The 24,927-nt window shown below is 33.8% G+C and overlaps 1 protein-coding gene across 7 annotated transcripts in view; it reads right to left on the bottom strand.

Moving 5' to 3' along the window:
• Positions 1 to 24,927, bottom strand: part of Pms1 (PMS1 homolog 1, mismatch repair system component) — a 128,684-nt gene that overhangs the window by 102,650 nt on the left and 1,107 nt on the right. For 5 of the 7 annotated variants that reach the window (XR_009227035.1, XR_009227036.1, XM_058580323.1 and 2 more), the window contains exons 2-5: positions 19,900 to 20,051; positions 16,875 to 17,057; positions 7,232 to 7,334; positions 5,624 to 5,809 (exon numbers count right to left, since the gene is read on the bottom strand). Coding sequence is in view for 5 of the 7 variants with exons in the window: in XM_058580323.1 (XP_058436306.1) it covers positions 5,624 to 5,809; positions 7,232 to 7,334; positions 16,875 to 17,057; positions 19,900 to 20,031 (604 nt within the window). In the remaining 2 variants the exon portion in view is untranslated. Of the gene's footprint in view, positions 1 to 5,623; positions 5,810 to 7,231; positions 7,335 to 16,874; positions 17,058 to 19,899; positions 20,052 to 24,927 lie in introns of those variants that run through there. The other 2 variants (XM_046447240.1, XM_046447246.2) reach the window with 2 other exon arrangements.

The raw sequence follows: 24,927 nt of genomic DNA, 5'->3' as shown, positions 1-24,927 counted from the left end.
TTGTATAATGAGAGAAGCTGTGAAAATTAATTTGGTGACAAGGAATCTTAAAAGCTGCATGTAAACAGAAGATGGTCATGTGGATGAAATTGACAATTTAACTGTTAAATAAGGATTTATGACATGAAAGAGTCTGGGGCTCAATGTTTCAAACGATTATTAGTAACATTGGTTAACTGGATAAAACAGTTGGGAAAGGTGAGGGATAAAGCTCACAAGGTCCTAGGTAACCTGGCCCATAGCTATCTCCTCTCCTACCAGTCTCCTTTATTCTGTTCCTCTAGTAATTCAGACTTCTTCCCACCTCAGGGTTTTTGCACATGTTCTTTCTCCCACCCTTTGCATGATTAACTCCTTTACCAATCTTTAAATTTCAGTTTGAGTTTCACATCTTACAAGAATTCATCTCTAAATACTTCTCAAAGCCTGGTTCTTCCAAACAGAAAACAGGTTTTTTTCCTTCTCAGAAATGATGACTATTTGAAAAAACTTGTCTCCCTCTCCTCTATGAAAATAATTTACATTCCTAACATCTCCAACTTCCTTTGCAGCTCTGGCTTCACTCTCACAGCTTCACTACACAATGCCCTGCCCAAGGCTGCCTGCAGGATCTCAGATCCTGCCCCGTATCTCCTGTCCTCCCAAGGCTTTCCTTTGCAATCTCAGTGGAAGCCTCCATAACCCCATAACTCTTGCATCCTGAACACCTGCAAAACCAGCATCATGTGAATGACACCAAGGTCTGCCAACAGCACAAGCTGTCCTTGACAGTCTGAATCACAGCTGTAGTGCTTCTGAGAGCTTTGCTGGCTTGGGCAGTCCTGAGTGAGCAGAACACCCAATTCTCAAAAAACTTTGCTCTGAAAAGTCTTTGAAACAAATTTCCATTTCTACACCTTGGATGTTACGATGCTTGTCACCTTGCTGACTTCTTAGATTCTTTCTAGACATTTTTCATATTGCCCCAATGCAAAGATCTTCACTTTCTAATCTCTACATCAATCATACCTTCCCTGGCTGAAACTTTACATACTTCTTTTCATGGAAAACTGCAAATCTTCCAAATCTTTCTGCTTATCTCTTCTTTGCTACCAATTCTCACAGTAAAATCTGGCTAAAAGCCACCAGTAATACTTATGACACTGCCTGAATACTATGCTACCTTGAAATTTCCTCTACCAGATAAATGAGTCCATCACCTTTAAGCTCTACCTCCTACAGTCTTAGGCAGAGACATAATGCAGCCAATCCTTTGCCAGAGTGTAATGTAGGTAGGCTTTAGTGAAATTCTCAAGTCTTTATTTCTATCTGAAATTTCATGTGCATAACTTTTACTGTCTATACTTCTATCAGGATTCTGATCTGATTCCTCACCAGGATCACCATTAAGCTCCACTAACAGCATTGTAGGCTTTCTCTAGTCTGATCTTCCAAACTTCTTCTTAAAAATATTTTATTTTAGTTGTTGATAGACCTTTATTTTATTTATTTATATGAGGTGCTGAGAATCAAACCCAGTGCCTCACACATGCCAGACAAGTGTGCTACTGCTGAGCCACAGCCCCATCCCCCCTCCAAACTTTTTCTGTGAACCAATTCCAAAGGCTTTTCTGCACTGAAAGGTTTGTGAGCCCCCTTCTCAATATCAATTTTATGCCTTAGTCAGTTTTTCATTACTATAACAAAATACCTAAAATAATCAATTTAAAAAGAAGATTTATTTTGGTTCATAATTTTGGAGGTTTCAGTCCATAGTCAGCTGGGCACTCTGCTTTTGGGGCTGTTGTAAGACAGTACATCATGCAAAAGCACATGGCCAAGGCTGCTCACCTGTTAGGAGCTGGGAAGCAAAGACAGAGGAAGAGAAAGGAATGGGGTCCCCAAATCCCCTTCAAAGGCACACTCCAAATGACCAGAAGGCCTCCTACTGGGACTAGTCTTTAACCACTGAGCCACACCCCCCTAGGCTTCTAGGGACATTCCAGGTCCAAATTATAGCACCCATCCATTGAATTCTTCAGACATAGTATTATTTTTAATTCTAGAATTTTCATTTGGTTCTTTTTTATTTTCCATTTTTCAACTGAAATTCTCCACTTTATTAATGATTTGGGCCACAATTCCTTCAAAGTTATTTTACACAGTAGTTGCTTTTAAAGTTCTTGTCTGTTATTTCAAATATCTGGGTAATCTCTAAATTTGCTTATTGCAGGAAAGATGGTGGAATGTGATGGACATTATTATCCTAGGTACATGTATGACTGCACATATGATGCGATGCTACATCGTGTACAATCAGAGAAATGAAAAGTTGTGCTGCAATTGTGTACAACGAATCAAAATCCATTCTGCTGTTCTATATACCTAAAATAAATAAATTAATTTAAAAAATTGCTTATACCATTTTTATACTAAATTTGCTTGTAACAAATTGTAATGCTATAAGTAATAGCAATTTATAGCATTGATTATGGATGTCAGTTTTCCTTTCTTCATGTCCCTCAAAACTTTAATTTTTGCCAGACATTGTGTACAGAAGAATAATACTGAAGAAGATAATATTTTTCCCTAAGGATAAGTCTTTGTTTTCAGTCACGCAGGTAGAGTGAAGAACCGATCGCTTCAATCTAGGAATTTATCTTTCTTGCACTGAGATGACCCTTTATTTAGTTCTACTTTGCATCTGGTCTCCAATGTCTCAAGGATAGAATCAGACCTTTTCCTCCAGAAAGGTTTTAAGATCTTTCTTCCTTTAGCTCAGTCCCATATTTCTTCATCATTGCTTACTCAGCAAAAGTCTGGAAAGATGGTAGAATATAATTTGCTCCATCATTACCCTAGGTACATGAATGGTGTGACTACATCACGTACAATCACAAATATGAAAAGTTGTGATCCATTTGTGTACAATGAGTCAAAATGCATTCTGCTGTTATGTATAGCTAATTAGAACAATAACAAAAAAAAGGGGGAAAAGAAAAAGATTCTGTGTGGAGCAAACAAGCTCTGTGTCTGAGGATCCCATATTGCAATCTGTCATTGTCAGTTAACATGGGGCTATTAAAAGTTCAGCTGGTTTCTGCTAGTGCCATACAAGATCCCTCAACCATGGTAGACTTGCTCCTTTGTCATCTGTGTCTCCACACACAGTTAATGCTCCCAGGAATGGAAGTGATCATCAATCACTTCCTCTCTAGAAAAGAGCATATTCTTTCTCTTGAATTCAACTCATTGAAATTTTTCAGTAATACAGTTCTTCAACAAGTTTAAAGACAACTGCAAGTCTTTAAAATTATGGGTTTTTTTTCTTTACATTGCTACAAAGGCAGCAATGTTATCATCTATATTCACTATTCTTCTCTTGCAGAAAGATCATATTCCAATGTGTGGAGTTTTTTTTTTGTTATTGTTTTCTTTTTTGTTTGTTAGTACCAGGGACCACTGAGTCACATCCCCAGCCCATTTTTTTTCTTTGATTTTTTAATTTTAAGACAGGGTCTCACTAAGTTGCTAAGGGCCTTCCTAAGTTGCTAAGGCTAGCTTTGAACTTAAATTTTCCTACCTCAGCCTCCCAAGCCACTGGGATTATAGGCGTGTGCCAAAGCGGCAGCTTCTCACATGGTCTTACCTAATCATCTTTAAATTCAAATGTCATCTTTTCTGAAAAACTTACTAACCTCCCTCTAGGCAACTGGTGATTTCATTTTACTATCATTATTTATTTACTCATCTGTATTTCTTACTATTCTGTGAGTTCCCAGAGACAAATATAATGATATCTATTATAGCTATGAAAAGACAAAAGGAAAGAAGAAACTGACAAGCCAAAATGTAAAGGTATTTATGAAAGTGAAAAGATTGTTTATTGATTTTTAAATGTTCTATCTCATCAACTACACTATACCTATCTTTATAACAACAAATTATTACTTTAGCACCTAAAAGTATTCTCAGAGTAAAAGAAGAATTAGTAATAAGATGCAAATTACATGTGTAAATAAAAGTTATTAATGGAAAGGACTTTTCTTATTCCAAATGAAATGTGTATTCTTAAAAATAAAAGTATCAAGTAATATTGGCCAATAAGGAGGAAGCCACAGTTATACTATCGTACTTTACTAGAGAACTGCTCAGGTCTCTAACTTGAGTGCATTCTTCAAACACCAAAATTAAATTGCAGTCATGTTTTATGTTTACATGACCCTAAGTTATGCCCCTTATAAAGGAGGCTAGTTATATTCCTAATGTAAAGGTATGAGTACTTGATATATCAGAAAGTATTCATGAATTATTTAATAAAGTTGTAGCCTTCAATTAAGATGAAAAGCTCTTTCAACACATACACAATCTCACATATCAGAAATTTTAAAACATGATGCTTTATGCTAATAACAGACTAGAAAAAAAATTCCCTGATAAAAGTACTATTTTCAGATTATTAGTGCATTATAGTTTCACATAATAGTGGGATTCATTTTGACATATTCTTAAATGCATATAACATAATTTGCTCCATTTCAATCCCTAGAACTTCCTATTTCCCTCCCTCCTTCCACCTCTGATTCCCTTCCTCTACTCTATTGGTCTTTCTTCTACTTACTTTTTTAAAAATAGATGCATTACAGTTAAAATTGGAGTACATTGTGATATATTCATACATACATTGATATATTCAAGCATAACGTGATTCCTCAATTTTTCCCCTTTGGTCCCCAGCTTGTACTCTGGTGATCTCCTTTCTTTCAAATAGTACTTGAAATATACCCATTCTGATATTAGAGAAACACCTAAGGCAGAAGTACTAGGGGACACTAGTCAAGAAAAGTGAGGACAGAAAAAGAAGTAACTAAAAGAATTGTCAGTCTTCTTAGTAAAGGAATTTAAAAGATGGAAACTTATTTCTACATTCATTGCAAGTTTTTAAAAATCAGGCACAGTGTTCTAAAATGGAAATTAACAGAAGAAAGGGCAATTAAAATGATATGCTATTAAACATATAAATCATTTAAATGGCTAAATTAACACCCAGAAAAAACAGAACTGGTATTTCCAGTAAACTATTTTAAAACACATTTTTTAAAGGGGTTACAAGTTTTCCAATGCCTAAATAAGATTCTGTTTTAAGTCATTACTACAACTGCAGTTGTACTATCTATAGGTGTCATTCTATCAGATGATATGAAGAGTTACTGCTAAGTAACAATGTTCACCCACAGCAGAAATTAATTTACAAGAACCCTAAATGTACAGGTATAAATTAGGATGATTGAACTGTAGTTTTATCTTACACAGAAAATATTTAAATGGAAGCTAATGACAGCTGGTGAAATGTGAGTCTGTGATTCAATCACTCAAAAACTATCAGCAGTAAGCAACATAAATGTAAAAGGCTTTTGAGAATGTGTATTTTTATAATATGTCCACCTACAGCAATTTGAAATTAAAATTTTTATTTTTGCTGTTGTTTTTTCCTAATCAACTGTAATTAGGTAAAAAAAAGTGAGTTGTGAAGGGCAACCTATAACTATTGACCTTTCAAGTATGTTGTTTCTTAAGATAAAAGGAATTGGCTAAAGAAAATAAGATTAATTTATTGACTATAAAAACTCTTTAATATTTGTACCTGATCTCACTAAAGGTAGAAGACTGAGGTCAGCAGGCAAAGAAAAATCAGCCAGCAAAAGGGCAAAGATCAGGTGGAGTCCATATTTAAGGATTGTTATTTCATAGTTCCCATGGAGATGAATACATAAAAGCATGAGAAGTATGGGTGATACAGAGCCACTGGCCATCCAGATTAGACTGGTTACTACAAAGATAAAAATAAATACTTTTAAGTTTTATAAGGTGACTAGGTTACTTCAAAGTACTCTACTGGACAGCTACTCAAATACCTCCTAATGGTTTCCTAATTTGAACTCCAAAGACGTGGAGGTCACAGCATTTCTGGAAAGGGACCATAATTTCAAAAAATGCCTTCCCTTTGTCCAAACCTTCAACACATAGTAAAAGTATTACAATCTATTACTTTAAATTGAAAAGTGTATAATACTTATTATTATACATGAAACTAAATAGCTGCTAGATTTCTGCTCATTTTCATTAACTGAATAAATGAGGAGAAATTTAGTGTGCTTTCTTAGGAGCTCCTATTAACTTTTCTCTACATGGATACAGTATTAATATTCCTGATAATATTAATAATATTAATATTCCTAATTAATATTCCTAATAGGCAAAAGTAATCAATAACTGTGCTACAGATTTATAAAGCAAGAAATACAGTGAACAAATTCAATATCAGAACTTAGAGATAACATCTCTTAACTTTAATCATTCCATTACCAGAAATGAGAGTATAAAAAGATTAAAGGATAGATGAAACTTAGGCCTAAAGAGATTTTTTTTCCCCCTCTTAGAAATAAATAGTTTTTAGAGAAACTTAAAGCTTAAAATATCAATTAAAATTCAGTAAATTTATACACAAATGTATACAACAACAAAGGATTATTAATAGGAACATAATGAATTCATCTGCCTGAAAATGATAAATGTAGAAAGGGAGAGAGTGAGTATGGGTACTAGATAAAAGAACTTTACTAGTAAATTGATAATTGTTTAAACTGAGCATCTTTGAACTATTCCATGAATAAACAAATACATTTTTAAGTTATTTAACCAAAATATCTTACTGCTATGGTTTATCATTATTACAAAATTAAATGGCATTTTAGGTGTTTCAATAAAATATTATCCTTCATATGGAAAGACAACACTGGTGATCCAATAGGAAAAGAAATGCTCTTACAGATTTTTTAGAAAAGTAATCTACACAATTGCCCAGTTTCTCACACAGTTCCTCTTGAGAACTCCTCTTTAACTATTTAATCTTTGTTGGACTACAGATATAGCTCAGTTGGTAGAGTGCTTGTCTCTCATGCACTAGGCCCTGGGTTCAATTCTCAGCACCACACACACACAAAACAAAATCTGTGTGTGTGTGTGTTTGTGTCACGAGGGATGAAACTCTGGGCCTTATGCATGCTAGGCAAGCACCCCCAGCTCTTTACCACTGAACTACATCCCCAGCTGAAGGTCGACTGTTCACTTGAAAGTTAACTAGACTTCATCAGGAGCAAGGCTAAAACAACACACTTGAATTCAAGCAGTAATGCTGCTTTTAACAAACAAGAAAGGAAAGGTAAAGAATGCTATAATGCTATTTTCTTACCTTGACCAAGATGTGAAGGTTTTTGAGAAAATATATGGCCACTGCCATCTAAAACATACTGAGTGCTAAAATTATCAGCAGCTGTCCTTGTTGTAATTAAAACCTGGAAATTAAAAAAAAAAAATCCTCTAGCAAAATGACCACTGCAGATATTGCACTGGGTTCATTATCAAATTAGAATGAATCACTATCACATATTTACTTAATATTTAAAAAGTTCCATTTCATAAATTTTATGACCACTCTTATAATATTTCTTAGAAGTACCCTAATAAACAATAGAGCAGCTCATATTTTTATGCTGCAAATTACTGCTTTTTATTGAATATTTTAATTAAAACACTCAAGCACCAACCAGCATACCTGAAATGGCTATATGTATTATATATTATATGATTTACATCTATAAAAGCAAGTACTTCAATTGCATTAGAGAAACCTGCTTTTGAAGAGAATATTTCCATAAATTAGTGAACAAACGAGTAATTCTTAGGTAAAGTGATCATTCCCTTCCCCTTTTATATTCAAAGTAAAATAGCACTTCTGTATTTCAGGTTTATGATTCAAAAAAATTTAAAAATTTAAATTATACACACATATAAACTCATGGGCAATTTTTCTTAAACCCGAGTTTAAAATTCATTGTTTAAGAATACATTTTTATTTAAAAACAACATTAGCATTAAACATATAAGAGGCTTTATCCAGCATGAAAACAATCCTCAGATGTTAGTCATAGAAATACAAATTTAAGAATGTCTGCGCTCTTTCAGCTGCCCTAATCCTATCTATCTCATGAGATTAGCAGAGAAACGTAACATAAAACACACTGTTGCACACACACACACACACACACACAAAACAAAGATGTGGAGTGCGGATGCTGGCAAGGAAAGCAAAATGTATCGGGAAGAAGGTAGCCACATATGTTAAGCAATGACCCAAAACTGGGAGTAATCTTTCTTGGCAATATCCCTGGACTCAGAAGAGCTAAATATTCTAAAATATATTTACACAGTTTAAAAGCCACAAAGATGCAGCTATACTGCTTGAACTCATCTGGATCCAGTTGGTTCTACATTTGTTAGTTTACATGGGCACCATGTAGGGAAAACCAGAAACACCATAAAAAGATATGACTATTCTAGCTCAAAGTACTAGTAGAGTCATTAGATTCTGAGTGAAGTCCATAAAATCCTTATTAGGGTCATTAGGTCAAGCTACTATTTCTGTTATAACTATTCCAAGAGATCTACCTATACCTAGTTGTAAGCCTCTATAATGCTTTTTTGGGGGAAGGGGGTACTTGGGACTGACCCCAGGGGCACTTTATCACTGAGCTACATCCCCAGTCCTTTTATATTTTATTTTGAAACAGGGTCTTGCTAAGCTGCTGAGAGCTGGCCTCAAACTTGAGATCCTCCTGCCTCAGCCACCCCATTAGCTAGGATTACAGGCATGCACCACTGTGCCTGGCAGCTTTTATGTACTCTTCTTTATTTTTTTTCTTTTGGCAGTAGGGATTGAACTGAGGGGTACTTAACCACCAAGCCACGTTCCCAGAAAAGAATCTTTTCCCCCTACACAGGGTCTTGCTAAATTGCTAGGGCCTCACTAAATTGCTGAGGCTGGCTTTGAACTTACCATCCTCCTGCCTCAGCTTCCCAAGCTGCTGGGATTACAAGTGTGTACCAAACTTTTGTGTACTCTAAAATGATTATTCTTCTTCTTCCAAAATATATTCCATGGTTTAAAAGATGTATAATTTGAAGTAATTTTCTGACAACTAAGCTTAATCTTCCCTACTACATTCCAACTATAATGTATCCAACAGTAATTTCCTCTAGTAAAGTTTATTTAAAGGATAGAAAGCTTAGAGATTTTTGTTTCCTGTATTTTAATTATTCCAACAATTGCCCCTTTAAAAACAACCTAAGCCCTTCTCCAAAATGTCAAGGTCATCTGAATTCTATTTCTATTCTCCAAAGAGCTAGCCACCTGACCTAAAGTTGGTATCACTGAGCAAAGGCAGCCCTGGAACTCTCAGTTCCAGCACTAACTTTGCCAGTGGCTTCTAGACAGTCCTGAATAAATGATTACACTATCATCTTTGAGGGGAGGGTGATGATAAGATGAAGACGATGCTAATACTTTATAAGGTTACATGGGATTTTGCTTCAACCACTTCAAAGCACTTTATAAGATATTAAATAGTTCACCCTTTAAACATTCTTATTAAATATGAAAATACTCTCCAGTCTAAAAAATAAACTGAAGTGCTAAAATTTGAAATGGGTCTTTAGTGCTCATAATGTAGCATTTATGTTAAAATAAATGAAATATGATACATTTTGTAACAAAAAATTTTAAATTACAATTTGTAGGGCACTATGAAAATTTATTTAGATAGGAGATGCACTGCAATTCATTGGTAAAGACAGTGAAATAAAACACATATAAGCATGTTTCACAAATTCATGAAATACAGTGTGTTCCTCAGAGGAAGGAATTGTATTTCAAGAGTTCATTTCATCATATGACCCTATGTCCTGGGCAGGAAACCTTTTTTTGGACCAGGCACAGATTCAGAATGCATTAGCTGTGCAGAAACTAGCATTTGAACTTGCAGTAACTACATCATCAGGAGCATCTCTAATATTACAAACTATTACTGGTGATTCTTACTAGAGACTTGAGGAATTATACAAGTAAATCCAATGGTGTCAAGAAAAGAGAGTCAATATTTTTAAAAGAGGAGTTTTAGAAGTCTTTAGAGGACCTTATGGGTTATTAGCTATCAGCTATTAAAAACTCATTTAATATCAAGGAATTATAGTACTATTACAAAATTAGAATTCCAGAAAAACCTTTAAATATGAGATAAGCAGTTTTTTCTCAGTATTTAGATAAAAAGTTCATTTTAAAACCAGAATATATATCCTGTTAATTCAAGCAAAAATCCTCTCTTGGAAAAAATTTATTTAAGGTAATTATCATAAAGCCATTTTGGGGGTTGACTCTTGTTTTATTTTTGTAGTACTGCGGATCACATCCAGGGCCTCATGAATGCCAGAGTAGGCAAGTGTTCCACCTGTAAGCCACACCCACAGGCCTGGGCTTACTTTTGGAATGAATACTTTGGCACAGAAAAATGAGTCTGAAAACTAAGATAACCAAGATGGGGTCTTGCCAAGTAGTCCAGGCTGGTATCAAACTTGTGATCCTCCTGCCTTAGCCTCAAAAGTGGCTGGGATTATAGATGTATACCACTACTACACCTGGTTGGTTTTACCCCTTTTAACAGAGTTCTATCACCTGTGAGGAGGCTGCATCAAAAAGTAAAATATTCCAAATGCTTCAAGCAGTTCTATGCCAGATAGGTACGGTGGCTCACACTTGTAATCCCAGCAATTTGGGAGGCTAAGGCAGGAGAATCACAAGTTCAAGACCAACCTCTACAACTGAGATCCTCAGCAACTTAGTGATATATATATATATATATATATATATATATATTTTTTTTTTTTCCATGTTTACCCTGACTAAATCTCTAACCACCATAGCTATAAAGGACATAGGGGCAGCCTACACTGAGAAAAAGGAACCAGGATCATTTGCTTCATCTAGAACCAGTAATGGTAGAGGTTTCTCTTTATTCCTTTACAGCTGTGAGGACCCACAAATAAGGAATCCCAACTCCTATCTTCCAAACAGTATGACTTAATGTCTCAGTCTGCCCCAATAAGCCACGGAGGCTTACCTTGATGTATAACAAAATCAAACCTACAGATCCTGTGCTATCCTGAATTTTAAAAAAAACAAACTTCATGCAAAAAAATGAAGAACTTTGGTGAAAATTAGAATTTATCTATGAATGGCTATGAATTTTCAGAAAGAATTTCCCCAAAATATGGAGAAGTCTATGTAAACTTTGGATGATAAGGTGAAATACTACAGACAGATGAAGAGAATAAGCAAATCATCACCTGGATGATAAAGCTGTATACTGCTCTTCACATTGAAGTCCAAAGTAAAAATAACTTTCATTTGCATGATACGTGACAACAGTCAAGATAGTTTAATATGTAGTATTTTTTTTATCCTCAATTCATTATCCTTACTTTATCGATGGAGGAAAAAAATGACTGTATGAAAAGTTAGTCCATTTTATGCATTTGGCCAAATCTCTTATTCAAACACTTGGGATTTAGAATTAGAACTCTGATTCCTAGGTTCAGCTTGATCTGATTTTCAGAAAACAATGCAAAACTATTCTATTTCTTCCTAAAACAAAGGTATAAGTTAGTTTTCATTCAAAATCTAGTTCAAAAAATTAAACAAGTTTCTTAAACGTGGATAGAAAAGCATAATTTATATAATGTATTTATAATATCAACCTAAAAGGAGTATGTTTTATTATGTAAAAGGAAGAACATATACAAAAAAGTCCTTACAAAAATTTCTATGAACAGAAGTTTCACGACTTCCAGTTCATTCCAATCGTTATGCTAACAGTGAAGAATGACAAATATCTCAAAATTATTTTTCTATCAACCACAAATTTCAAGAAGTTATGCTTATTGATACGATTTAAAAAAAATTAGCCAATTTGTGTCAGTAACTGAAACATTCATCATAGGTTACAGAAGAAGCAATTTAATTTTTAAATATTAATAGTTCACTCTGCAAATGTAAAAAGAAGTGCTTTACTCCTTTGGTCTGTTAAAGTCTGAAACTGGAAGTTATTTTAAAATTGATGAATTGGGAAAACTGCTTATTTTTGTCATGTATATAAATAAAGGATACAGAATTAGCAGGCTGGAGGTATAGTTCCATGGCAGAGCACTTGCTAACATGCACAAGTCCCTGGGTTTGACATCCACCATAGCAAAAAAGAAAACACAACAGAATTAGGTGCACTTCATATTTCTAGTTTTGCTGGGAGACTAACTTCACTTCCCTTTTTATAATTTAAAATATTAACATGTAAAATCATCTAAAAAAGTAAATTTAACAACTGAAATTCAAGTTGAGAGTCATTTAACAATATGACAAAACTATATACCAGTTATATATTATCAATCTATTGAACCTTGGATGGTTTACAAACATAAGACTTTAAAATTACCTAATTATCTACATCAAATAATTTAGTAGACAAAATAACCAAATCACTAATTTTTATTATGTAACTGTAATTCTATCTACAAAATTTCAAAATAAACCAGAGCCTTTAAAATATTGAAAGTTCTGGGAAAACCTGGGCAACTTAGGAAGACCCTGTCTCAAAATAAAAAAAATAAAAAAGACTAGAGATGAAGATCAGTAGCAGACCCAGTACTGTACTAAACAAATAGAAATAAGCAATTTTTATACATGAAACCTTATTTCTTTCTGAATGACGAAGAATAGCAAGTTTAGAAAGTGAACATTTTCCCTCAAAAGGTTAAAACTTTTAAGTTTTAAACTTATAATTCCCTTTCTAACCATGCTGGTAAGAAGGCAAGATCTCAGTTCTGAGAGGCATGAAATTGAAACTGTATTCTTAGCTTAGCCATGTAGATACTATGGGTCTCTGAATAGGTCACAATTTTCATGTTACGTTTACTTCACTGCACACAGCTTCTCTGAAATAAACTACCTAGCACAGCACCCTGCACATATAGGAGACAATCAAATGTTAGTTAAATGATTATTAGAGGATATTTTGAAGTTGTGGTACAAAGATTTGGCATTTGGCCTCACCACACCCCAGTTTCCTCATCAGTAATATAAAGACACTGAGCCAGAGAACACCTAAACTGTAGGTAGGCTTACCCATGAAGATTTGGGGACACAGAGTAGTGAACAGATGTTTACTGAGGAGTACTCTGAGTGATCACTTGCGGGAATAGGGCAGAGCTATCCTGAACTGGAACCAAAATAGTTACTGGATGTAGGTTGCTCTGCATGACCTGGATAAGGTAACTCTCTTCAGTGAAGCAAGGGCAAACTCCAAATGGAAATTCAGTTGTGAACACTCACTCAGTATTCTTTATAGTAACCAGTACTAAAGTTGGGGATCTGGGCAGTGCACTATGGTCTATTAGTCCTACCAGGGTCGCTTCCAATTATATCTTTCCTTTATCTTTCAGGTACAATCAAACCTAAATCATCATCAAAAAACTGTGACAAAATAATACATGCCTCAAGATTCCATTTATATCAAGTTCAAAAACAGGCAGAACTAATCTGTGTTTACAGAGGTCAGAATAGTGGATTCTTCTGAGATACTGACAGGGAGGGGACCTGAGAGAACTTTCTAGGGTGCTGATAACAACCTTTATCTTAATCTTGAGTATATATGCAAAAATTTACTGTGTGTGGCGCGCGCACACACACACACACACACACACCTGTGTAGTTTCCTCAAAGATTTCAAAGAAAGAGAATTCTGTGAAATCCTATTAATATTTTTAAATATAAACAAATGTTTTGCACTGCAATGTGGAAACTGCAAACTTTCTTTAAAAAGTTTAGTTTTCTATTATTGTGATACTTTGACAATTCTTTTATGATTCTAATGAGCAAAATTACTCTAAAAGTTATTATTCAATAACACTTTAATACCTCAAAAATAAGACAAAATTGATAAACACAGATGTCAAGTTGGCTTAAGTAATCACATACAAAAACAAGATAAAATGACTCATGGGCAAAACTTGCAAATCTGCAGTGTAAAATCAGAACTACAGTGAAAATCTGGATAAATTACACAGCTCATGTAAAACATATTTATAAAGACTAAGTGTAGTGCTGCCATCTAGCAGGCAAAATTGGTTATGTCTGATTTTGTCTCTGAAAGCGTAAATGTATCTTTTAGAATAAAACATAGATGTGCCAAATTATCTTTTCTAACAATACTCTACCAAAATAACACTTAAAAGATATCTGCCAGTTTTTACAACAGCTAAACTACATGTATATCAATATTTATGTTCTAAAATAGTCACAAGAAACTCAAACAACAGTACCAGTACTGGGAGGTTCAAAGAACCTCCATTTTAAAAACTAACTTTATGTACAAGACCCAGGGCTACAGGTTCCCATATAAGTTCTCTGATGAGAAAGATGGGCAATATGCAGATGTACCCTCCTCTTTTTTTTTCTCCAAAATCTATTTGAAGGTTCAGTGAATTCTAAATAAAGCAAGTGTTAAGTAAGATAAAGAAGCACATGGTGTGCTAGATTTTGGGTAGAGGTTTTATGAGCACACTTAAGGATTTCTTATTTTATGGAAAACTGAACATCTGGCTGCCAACAAGGGACAGAACTTTGTCTACTATGCTACAACAGCCAAATCTCCCACTTAAACTGTACCATCTCTGACATTTTTCTGGTCTACTTAAGACAATACCTTATAGAGCCCCAAAGTCAAAGAGAAAGTGTATACCTAGCTAGGACCCTATTCACAAAAAATGGAGAAAACCTAAACTATGCCAGCACTTCAAAGGCAGAAGGCCAAAGAAAGGACCACATGAATCTGGAGAACACATCACTGCTGAGAAGATCAGGCTACTAAACACATGCCCAAAAACCAGAACAAAAGACAGCAACAATATGTCATGTCCATACCACTTTTCCTAAACAATAGTTATCAAACGCTATCATTTTACTACACATGGCCATTCTCATCTAAATAAGATATTTCATCTTAAACACAACTAGGCAAACCTCAAAAATTACACAAACAGACCCTCATAATCGCCCTGTCACCTTTACTGGCGTAAAGATACTGTCACACAATAAAACAGAGACCACCAGCCACAGAGTAACAGTATAGCATAAAGAAACTAGTAAAGTCAGGTAACCAAACACAAATAAGACACATAGAAATGCAGAGATCAAGGTTATAGAAAAGTTTTGCCACAAACTAGTTATAAAATCTGGGACAGAGGAAGTGTAATACAATTGGTATGATACAACTGAATGTGTCAGGCACTGAACTAAGGGGTTTGTAAACATTACAAAAACCTAACCAGCAGTCAGAAGAGTAAAGTTCTAGTATCCAATCTGCCCCTAGATATCTATAGTTTAGAATAAGCTAATTCACACCTCTAGATTCAACCTCATTATCTGTAGTGACCAAAGTGGAACTTCCAGTGTGGGTTCCATAGAGCAACAAACAAACAAAAACACAGTAATATGAACTAGGAATGTAGCTCTACTGGTAGAATACTTGCCTGGCATGTATAAGGCCCTGGGTTCAATGCCCAGTACTGAAAAAACAAATAACAGTAATATGCTGCTTCTTTTTTTTTTTTAGTATTTATTTTTTAGCTATAGGTGGACACAATACCTTTATTTTATTTTTATGTAGTGCTGACGATTGAACCCAGTGCCTCACGCATGCTAGGTGAACACTGTACCACTGAGCCACAACCCCAGCCCAGTAATATACTTCTTTTTTTTTTTTTAAAGAGAGAGAGAGAGAGAGAGAGAGAATTTTAATATTTATTTTTTAGTTTTCGGTGGACACAACATCTTTGTTTGTATGTGGTGTTGAGGATCGAACCCGGGCCATGCGCATGCCAGGCGAGCGTGCTACCGCTTGAGCCACATCCCCAGCCCAATATTCTTCTTAATAAGAGTTTCATGATGAAGGAGATGTAGGGAAAAGTACCATAAACTACTACTTTTAAAGATTCACATTGTGGGCTGGGGTTGTGTCAGCGGTAGAGCACTCACTTAGCACATGCAAAGCCTTGGGTTCAAACCTCAACACCACATAAAAACAAATAAATAAAATAAAGATATTGTGTCCAACTACAACTAAAAAATAAATATTAAAAAAAGATTCACAATATGCTTTACTATGATGATGACTAAAAAATCCTATAGATAAGTATCTTTAACTTTTAAAATACATCTTTTCCAAGCCAAAGGGCTACTAAACATTTTCCTCTAGTAAGTATTAACATTGCAAAATACACAATGCTGTTCCTCAAAGAATATGGATAGAATTACCATGACACTGCAAACCCACTTCTATGTGTATACCCAAAAGATGTGAAGGCAGAAACTTGAACAAATGTTTGTACACCCATGTTAAGAGCAACATTATCCATAAAAGTCAAAAGGTGAAAGTAACCTAAGTATCCACCTACAGATGAATGGATATAAATGTGATATACACACAAAATTTTGATACATGTCACAATGTTCACAAACCTTGAAGACATTATCCTTGCAGACATTATTATATTATATTAGGTGAGACAAAAAAAGGACAAATACAGTATGATTCCATATATATAAGGTATCTGAACATTTAATTCATAGACAGAAAGCAAGATAGTGGTTATTAGAGGATGGGAAAAAGGAAAAGGGAATCATTCTTTAATGGGTACTGAGAATCAGTTTAGGATGATGAAAAATTCTGCAGATGGTAGTGTTGATGGGTATATAACACTGTGAATGTATTTGATGCTACTTAGCTGCACACTTAAAAATGCTTAAAATGGTAATACTTTATGTTAAATATACCTTAATATAAAATGTAAGAAATTTTACATCTTTTCCAAGTACTGGATTAGATGTCTCTTAATTCTAATATTCTGTTATTATGTAATACTAAAATTGTCTATAATATAAATGACCTTACCTCAGCAACACAACAAATTGACCCCAAGGCTTCCCCACGAAAACCATAGGTTGTCAAATTTTCCAGATCTTCATGACTGTTTATTTTTGAGGTGTAGTACTTCACTGCCATTACAGGTGCATCAATAGCCTTGATACCCTCACCATTGTCTCGAACCTCAATTTTATCAAATCCATAGTTCTCCTACAAAGTTAAAAACACTTTTAATATATAAAAACATTAAACTGTGATCATATTTAGAAACAAACACAAATCAAATAATTTGGTCTTTTTGTTTTTTGGTACTGAGGCCAGAACTCAAGGGCTCTTTACCACTGAGCTACATCCCCAATCCTTTTTTTAAGTTTTGAGACAGTCTTGCCAAATTGCTGCACAGTCTACCAAGTTGCCCAGGTTGGTCTGGAACAGGTCTGAGTGGTGGCACCCAGCTCATTCATTCACACTATGGAAAGAAGAATTTAAAGTCTTCAGTTCTACTAATTATGGTACATGAATAAATCCCTTGTTTTCTCTAGACTGAAATTGACTATAAAATAAAAGGACAGTCTGATCTTTAATGGTTCTTTGACTTGTTTCACTATCACGGGTATTTCTAATAAATTATGTTTAATAATCTATATTTATAAAAAACAAAAAACTCAGGTGATAAATAGGCAAATGAACTAAAGAGACATGTCTGAAAAGAAGAAATATAAATAGCCAACAAATATATGATAAAATATTCAACATCTTTAGCAATGAGGGAAATGCAAATCAAAACTATGCTGAGATTTTATCTTAGTTAGATTTTATTCCAGTTAGAATGGCAATCATTAAAAATACAAATTACTACAAATGTGGACTAGAATGTGGAGGGAAAGGTATACTCATGCATTGTTGGTGGGACTGCAAATTAGTACAAACACTCTGGAAAGCAGTATAAAGAATCCTTACAAGACTAGAAATGAAAACACCTAGAGAGAAATAAGATATTTTTTTAAAAAGAGGATCTCATAAAAATAGAAAAGAGAAGAGTAGATTAGAAGAAAGGGATCAAGGCAGAGAGAAGAAGGATGGGAAAGGGAAGGAACTGTGGAATTCTACTAAATTATGGTATATACATATTAATATACACAATGAATTCCATTTTTATGTACAACTATAATGTATCAATTGAAAAAAAAGTTAATAGAAGAAAGACCAGTAAAGGAAAGAGATCAGGGAAAAGGGTAAGGGAAGGAAAGGGAAAGTACTGGTAATTGAAATGTAGCAAATTATGTTATATGAATTTGTAAATGTCAAAATGAATACCACAATTACTAACTATAATGAACAATTATTTTTCTTCCAGAGACAATTAAGAATAAAATACATGTTTTAGAAACAAACAAACAAAAAAAAGAACACGATATTTGTTTACCTGCCTAAAATTGATTCTTAAGCAAAATCTGTCATATATAAAGATATAATCCTATTTGGTTATTATCAATTGTACTCTAATCAGACTAAACTGATTATATGAAATGCTTAAGAAAAATAAATTGTCTTTTTTGGGTTTAACTTGATATACATTTTTTCATGTTTATAAAGTTTATAGGGTATTATTTAAAAACCCAATACAGGTTTGATATAGAAGAGCAATTCTATAGCAGCATCAGTAGCAACTAGAAACTTGTTAGAAAGCTTATATAGTAGCATTAGCTTCAACTAGAAATTTGTTAGAAATGCAAATTCTCAAGCCCCTCCAAGAATCACAAGTCTCAGAAGTAGAGCCCGTTATCTAACAAATCTTCTAATTTAATCTGATTCACCCAAACACTGTGAGAACCACTAGTATAGAGGAAAGATATTGAATGAATCAGAAAGACTGAATTCCAATTTTAGCTCCATTACTATTTTTCAGAACATTTACTCTCTGGGCTGGGATTGTGGCTCAGTGGTAGAGCACTTGCCTAGCACTGGGTTTGATCCTCAGCACCACATTCAAAAATAAAGGTATTGTGTCCATCTATAACTAAAAAACTAAAAAACAGAACATTTACTATCTGTAAAATGGGTGTAGTAATAGTTTACCAATCTATTACTATTTATTTACCAATAAACAGTATTTATTTACCAATAAACAGTATTTATATTCAGGTTTTATAGATATATCATAGAATCTTATCTGATAAGATTAGATCTCTTTCCTACAATAAATCCTTTTCTACAATGAATTTGTGAATATGTCAAAATGAACACCACAATTACATAACTATAATGAACAATTATTTTTCTTCCAGAGACAATTAAAAACAGGATACATGTTTTAGAGACAAAAAAAAAAGAACAAGATATTTATTTACCTCCCTAAGATTGATTGTTAAGCAAAATCTGTCATATATAAAGTCATATAAAAAGATAAAATCCCTTTCCTATAATGTTGATATTATAATCAACATTATTTATAATGCCAAAATACTAGAAATAACACAAATATCCGATAATTAAGAGATTTTTAAAAAAGTATTCAAACATTCAAAGAAATTTATTTACTTTCCTAAAAAGTGCTAGGAACTGGCTAGTTATAAAGGACACAAAAATGAATAAAATATAGCTTACTACTATGAACTTGCAATTTAGAGTAGGGGAAATGAGCATGTAAACAATGCAAAAAATCATAACGAATGTTCCAAGGCATATTAATTTAATGATTTTAATATGCAGCACTTAAAATGCCAAAATTAAAGTAATAATGGGAATGGTTTTGAAACAAAATTAGGTGGGAAAATAAAATGCAAAGAGGAATATATGAAAGAAGTAAACAAGAATAACCAAAGAGAAATATTAGAAAATACTAACATTAAAAGGATGTTTTAGGTGACTGAGTCCTGAAATACATGTTTTATTATAATTTCCTTCAGTGTTACTATATTATTGACTTGAATAAAAATTCAATTTTAGGAACTTGCTCTTAGGACAAATATCCTATGTGTAATTTGCTGGCACAAAGAAAGAAGGAAAGATCTACAAAGCTCCTTTCTTAGTATCTTTCAAGAAAACTCACCAGTTTCACATCTATGCTTGTAGCACCAGCATCCAAGGAGTTTTCAATGAGTTCTTTTACAACACTGACTACTGAAGTGATTATCTGAGAACTTGAAAGGAGACGAACTGTTGCTGCAGGCAACTGTTTCATTCTAATGCTTAGCAGAATAGCTAGAAGATAAAAATGCAAGTTATAAAAATAAGAATTGAAAAAAAAAATGAAGAAAAAAAAAAAAAATAAAAATAAGAATTGTTAAACAATACTAATAGAAGTAATAAAAATAACAATAATAGTAATAACAGCTCACAGTTATTTAGCCTTACTGTATGCCAGGCTCTATTTAAAGCATATGCAGTATTAAATGATTTATTTCATACCAATAACATTTTCTTTATTGGGAGGGTACCAGAGATTGAACCCAGAGGCACATAACCACTGAGCCATATCATCCCCAGTACTTTTTATATTTTGAGACCGGGTCTTGCTAAATTGCTTAGGATCTCACTAAATTGTTGAAGCTGGCTTTGAATTCTTGATCCTCCTGCCTTAGCCTCTCAAACCTCTAGGATTATAGGTGTGCATCACCATGCCCAGCTTATACCAATACACTCTGAAATAGGTGTTATTCAATCATCTGCATTTTATACTACTACTGAAGCACAGAGAAGAAAACTTGTACAAGGTCATTTAATTAAGAGGCATAGCTGAGACTTAAATACAGGCAAGTCATTCAAAACTTCCTCTATTGATAGGTAATCTTATTACCTCTTATAAATAAATGACCAAACTGGGTGCAGTGGCACATACCTGTAATCCCAGTGTCTCAGGAGGCTGAGGTAGGAGGATCAAAAATTCAAAGCCAGCCTTAGCAATAGCGATGCACTAAGCAACTCAGTGCGACACTGTCTCTAAAATATAAAATAGGACTGGGGATATGGCTCAGTGCTTAAGTGCCCCCGAGTTCAATCCCTAGTACCCACCCCGCCCCCCAAAATGACCAAAGCAGTTTCAAAAACCTAAGCAGAAATCATTTTATTTTTTATGTGGAGGGACTTGAGCCATTTTCAATACTAATAGAAAATGGGATTGTACTCTCAGTGGTGAGGAAAAAGATGGATTTTATAGTTCTCCTTAAATTGTCACTTCTGTAGCACTTTTAGCATGTAACATATTTAGCTTTTCTAAGGTATTCTCTTCTATTACTTTATTTCATTTGTTGGTCTTGGTATTAATTGCATCTAAGTGCCCTGAAAGCAGGAGATCGTAGTTTGCAACATTTCCAACTGTGAAGTTAAAGCTGTTGTTCATAATCATCCCCAAATGAGTCCTAAATATCAGAAGACAAGATATTTGTTTTACATTGTTTCTTACAGAAATAAATATTAATGGATCATGAAAATGCAGTATTAACTGAAATCCCTTTGCCTTTTTTTTTCCTATTGCTTTTCAGGCTGCTTGACTATTTTGAAAGGAAATAAGAAATGCTATTTAATCTTTGATTAAAATAATTCTACATCTGCTTTCTATATCTTTACCCCTATGGATACCTATGTACATGATCAGATACAGACAAATATACATTGAAACATAGATAGTCATAGATGTAGACATATAGAATAGGGCAAAATTGACCCCTTATCCTAAATAAAAGACAAGACAGGCTTATTATACTTTTATTATAAGTTCATAATTTCTTACTGGCATGGGGAATAAAAAGGTACCTATGCTCTTTCCCTCACTGCTACTTTCTATTCTAACTCACAAATACCTGCTCCAAGAGCTGTTTAAAATCTTCATGTAATTTTTGCAACACATGGATTAAAAAAAAAAAAATCCACATTATGAGCAAATTGTTTTTCTTATTTTTCCCAGCATTTTGTGTTGCTGTAATTGCTATCTACATTTCTCTTTTTCTCTGCTATTACCACTATTCCCATATAAATATAAATTTGGCAATGATATTCCCAAATAAATATTAGAGAATCACTGGATCTTATTGCTGTTGTTGCTGTTGTTTTTTTTTGTTTGTTTGTTTTGTTTTGTTTTGTGTTTTAGGTTGACAGAGGTTAAAAAGAAAAGCCTGAGAGATTGACTGGGCCTAGTGATTTCTTGTAAGTTAGAAATTTTTATTTCCTTAAGTGTCTATATATCAAGTATGCCCTGGTTCATACTCATTACAAATCACTGAAGGCACACTGGAATCGTGGAGACAAATGTGTTCTGAAAATATTTCTTAAATGTAAATATTTGGTAAATCACACTATGGTAATAAATGAAGAAAGAGAACAGCAATTGTGCTATAATGAGTATAATGTATGATCTGCCTGGCTAGAAATGAGTAAGTGGTCCTGTCACTTTGCAATGTGAGAATTACAGTCAATCACATAGTTTAACAGCAGTTTAATTTAAACATGATTTCTCACCCATATATGTTAAAGACTTAATGCCTTTTTAACCAGTGAGCTTTTTTGGAGTTAGGCTGTCTAGGATTACCATTAATCTGAACTAGTCAGATCCCATATATGTCAGATAGCTACCATAACTACCCTCCACATTACTCTGCCTAAAACATCATTCTAATCATTTGGCAGCACAAAGATGATAAGAGATAAAGCTCAAATCTTGTGTTGGAATCCAAGATCCATTATATGCTGATACTACATGCAGATCCATGTTTTAGCTATAAAACCCTTTGCTCAAACAAACAAAACACCTCAAAAATCTTTAATGGAAATTCCATATTTAAAACATGCAGGGAGGGAGCTTTGCTCCTGCCTTACTGCCTAATTTCAGAAAAAAAAAATATATATATATAGGAAAATAAATACTAGCTTGACAACATCCAACTTCTCCAAAGAGTTAAGGTTTTTCTTAGATCAAAAAAAAAAAAAAAAAAAGGAGATGAAGGAACCCTAGTATTTTCTTAATTTAGCATGACTAGATACATGCTCATATGATGATTTCATTCTAAGGAATCTAGTTCCAAACAAAATAGCAATGAAAAAAAAATACATTTAAAATTCCTTCTCAGGCAATGTAAGATAAATAAGCCACATAAAGGAAGAATGTAAAATAAGTATCAGTAACTCAACAAAAAATGGAGTATAGGCATTATAACAGCAAGATTTTAAGAGATGTATGTCTGGGAAAAAAGGTAACATATTGGGTTTTGAGGGTGTTAAATAGTCAAAAATTCATAAGTATATTTTACAAACATAAGGCAATACTAATTGGCACAGCAGAAAAACTAACAGACCGAAGACAAACAGCAAAAAAACAAATAGGTCTTGGGATTCATCTTCTTACACATCAACAGAAGCAAATCACTTAAATTCCTCTGTAAAAATAATTCATTTGTAAAAAGAGAGATAACGCCTCATGACTTATTGTAAGGATCAAATTAGACAGCATATATAAAATGGTAAGGGCTTAAAATGTACAGTATTATGACAAGAAATCATTATGTAAAGAAATGCTGGAATTTTTTAATACTAACAATTACTATCTAATTAATCTATACATTTGATTTAGTTTTGGAGAACACAGTTTTAAGAGAAGCAGCTATGAATAGCTACTTCTCAATGATCTTTTGTGGCTCTCCAGGGTTGGAAGCTTAGTTAGTCATCTCATCTGGTGGACAAACACAGAACAATTAGGCAGCTCCATTATCATAACATTCACACAAATTAGTGCTATCCAAAACAAAAGGCACTTTCTCTCCTCTTCCAAAGCTTTAAAATGGCCCCAAGTCTAAGAGTATAGAGCTACACTGTGTAACGTAGTGGCTAATCATTTAGAATTGGGTTAAAAAATCTTCTACCTTAGTTTGAAAATCCCAAAGACCTAAGAAAGTAATTTTATCAGCATTCTTCCTGCACCAATATAAACATTAAAATGGTGTCCCCCTTCCCATCAAGTCACCATTACCTTCCCTAGATATGCTTGATTTTATTTACTTTTTCTTTTTTTGTGGTGCTGGGGATCAAACCGAGGGTCTTGTGCATAACATACAAGTGATCCACTAGTGAGCTTACACCTCATACTTAATTTTAAACTGGCTCCATGTTATTCCCTGATCCACCCAAACGTCTAACAATTTTTTTTTTTTTCTGGACTCCAGGGCTGATTCACCTACTTTCTAAATACCATCATTTAGATAATCTGGAGGCAACCTAAACTTATTATGCCCCCAAACAATCTCATAATCTTTCTCTAATGAACTTTCTTCCTATATTTTGTTTGTAATAATAAGAAGAGCTAACATAAAAACTTCATATACATTATTTCATTTAATCCTCACAATATACCCTCATATATTATTATTCTTCCATTACAAATGAGACTTAAAGGCTTGATATATTGCTCAAGATCACACCACTATTATATGCCAGAGTGTCCAAGGCAGATGGACACTCTGGCATGTTTAACTTCAAAGGACAGTTCCACTGTAGACTTTCCATCCAGACACACAAAACAAAATTTAGAAATTAAAGACATCATAGCAATTCTCACCCTCTACCACCTGGCATCCAGTCCTATCTATCCTACTTTCTAAATATTTCTCAAAATAATCTTCTGCATACTGACTGTTCACCAGCTCAACATTTCTCCTCTGACCTACTATAGTTGTCACCTAATTAATACTGTGACTCAAATATCAACCTTCCATTATTTATTTTTCATTTAAATTTCATCACATTGCTACCTTAAAATTTTTATAAGATTTCCAACCACTAACTAGATTAAATCCAAACTCCTTAATAACTGGATCTTTATCTACCTTTCTTATCTCATCCCACCATTCCCAAGGCGAGTCCTCCTACACAATTTGTCTCTCTAAACATAGTAAACTCACTCCCTTAGCTCACAGGGTTCCTTCTTCCTAAGAGGATAATCAGTCTTACAGATTTGGGTTAAGTATCCTCAAGAAAGCCTTTCTTTTCTGTTCCAACTCCTACTCCCTTCAATCACCAGTAAATTAGACATTTCTTCCTCTGTAATACCTTTTCTTTATTTTTAACTCAAACTCATCCCAAATTATTCTAT

Source organism: Marmota monax, unplaced genomic scaffold (assembly GCF_021218885.2).
Source record: "Marmota monax isolate L192 unplaced genomic scaffold, Marmota_monax_Labrador192_F-V1.1 WCK01_AAM20220418_F8-fsc00007, whole genome shotgun sequence".
Taxonomy (NCBI): domain Eukaryota; kingdom Metazoa; phylum Chordata; class Mammalia; order Rodentia; family Sciuridae; genus Marmota; species Marmota monax.
The sequence above is the reverse complement of the archived record's forward strand: the minus strand, read 5'-3'. Positions and strand labels throughout refer to the sequence as shown.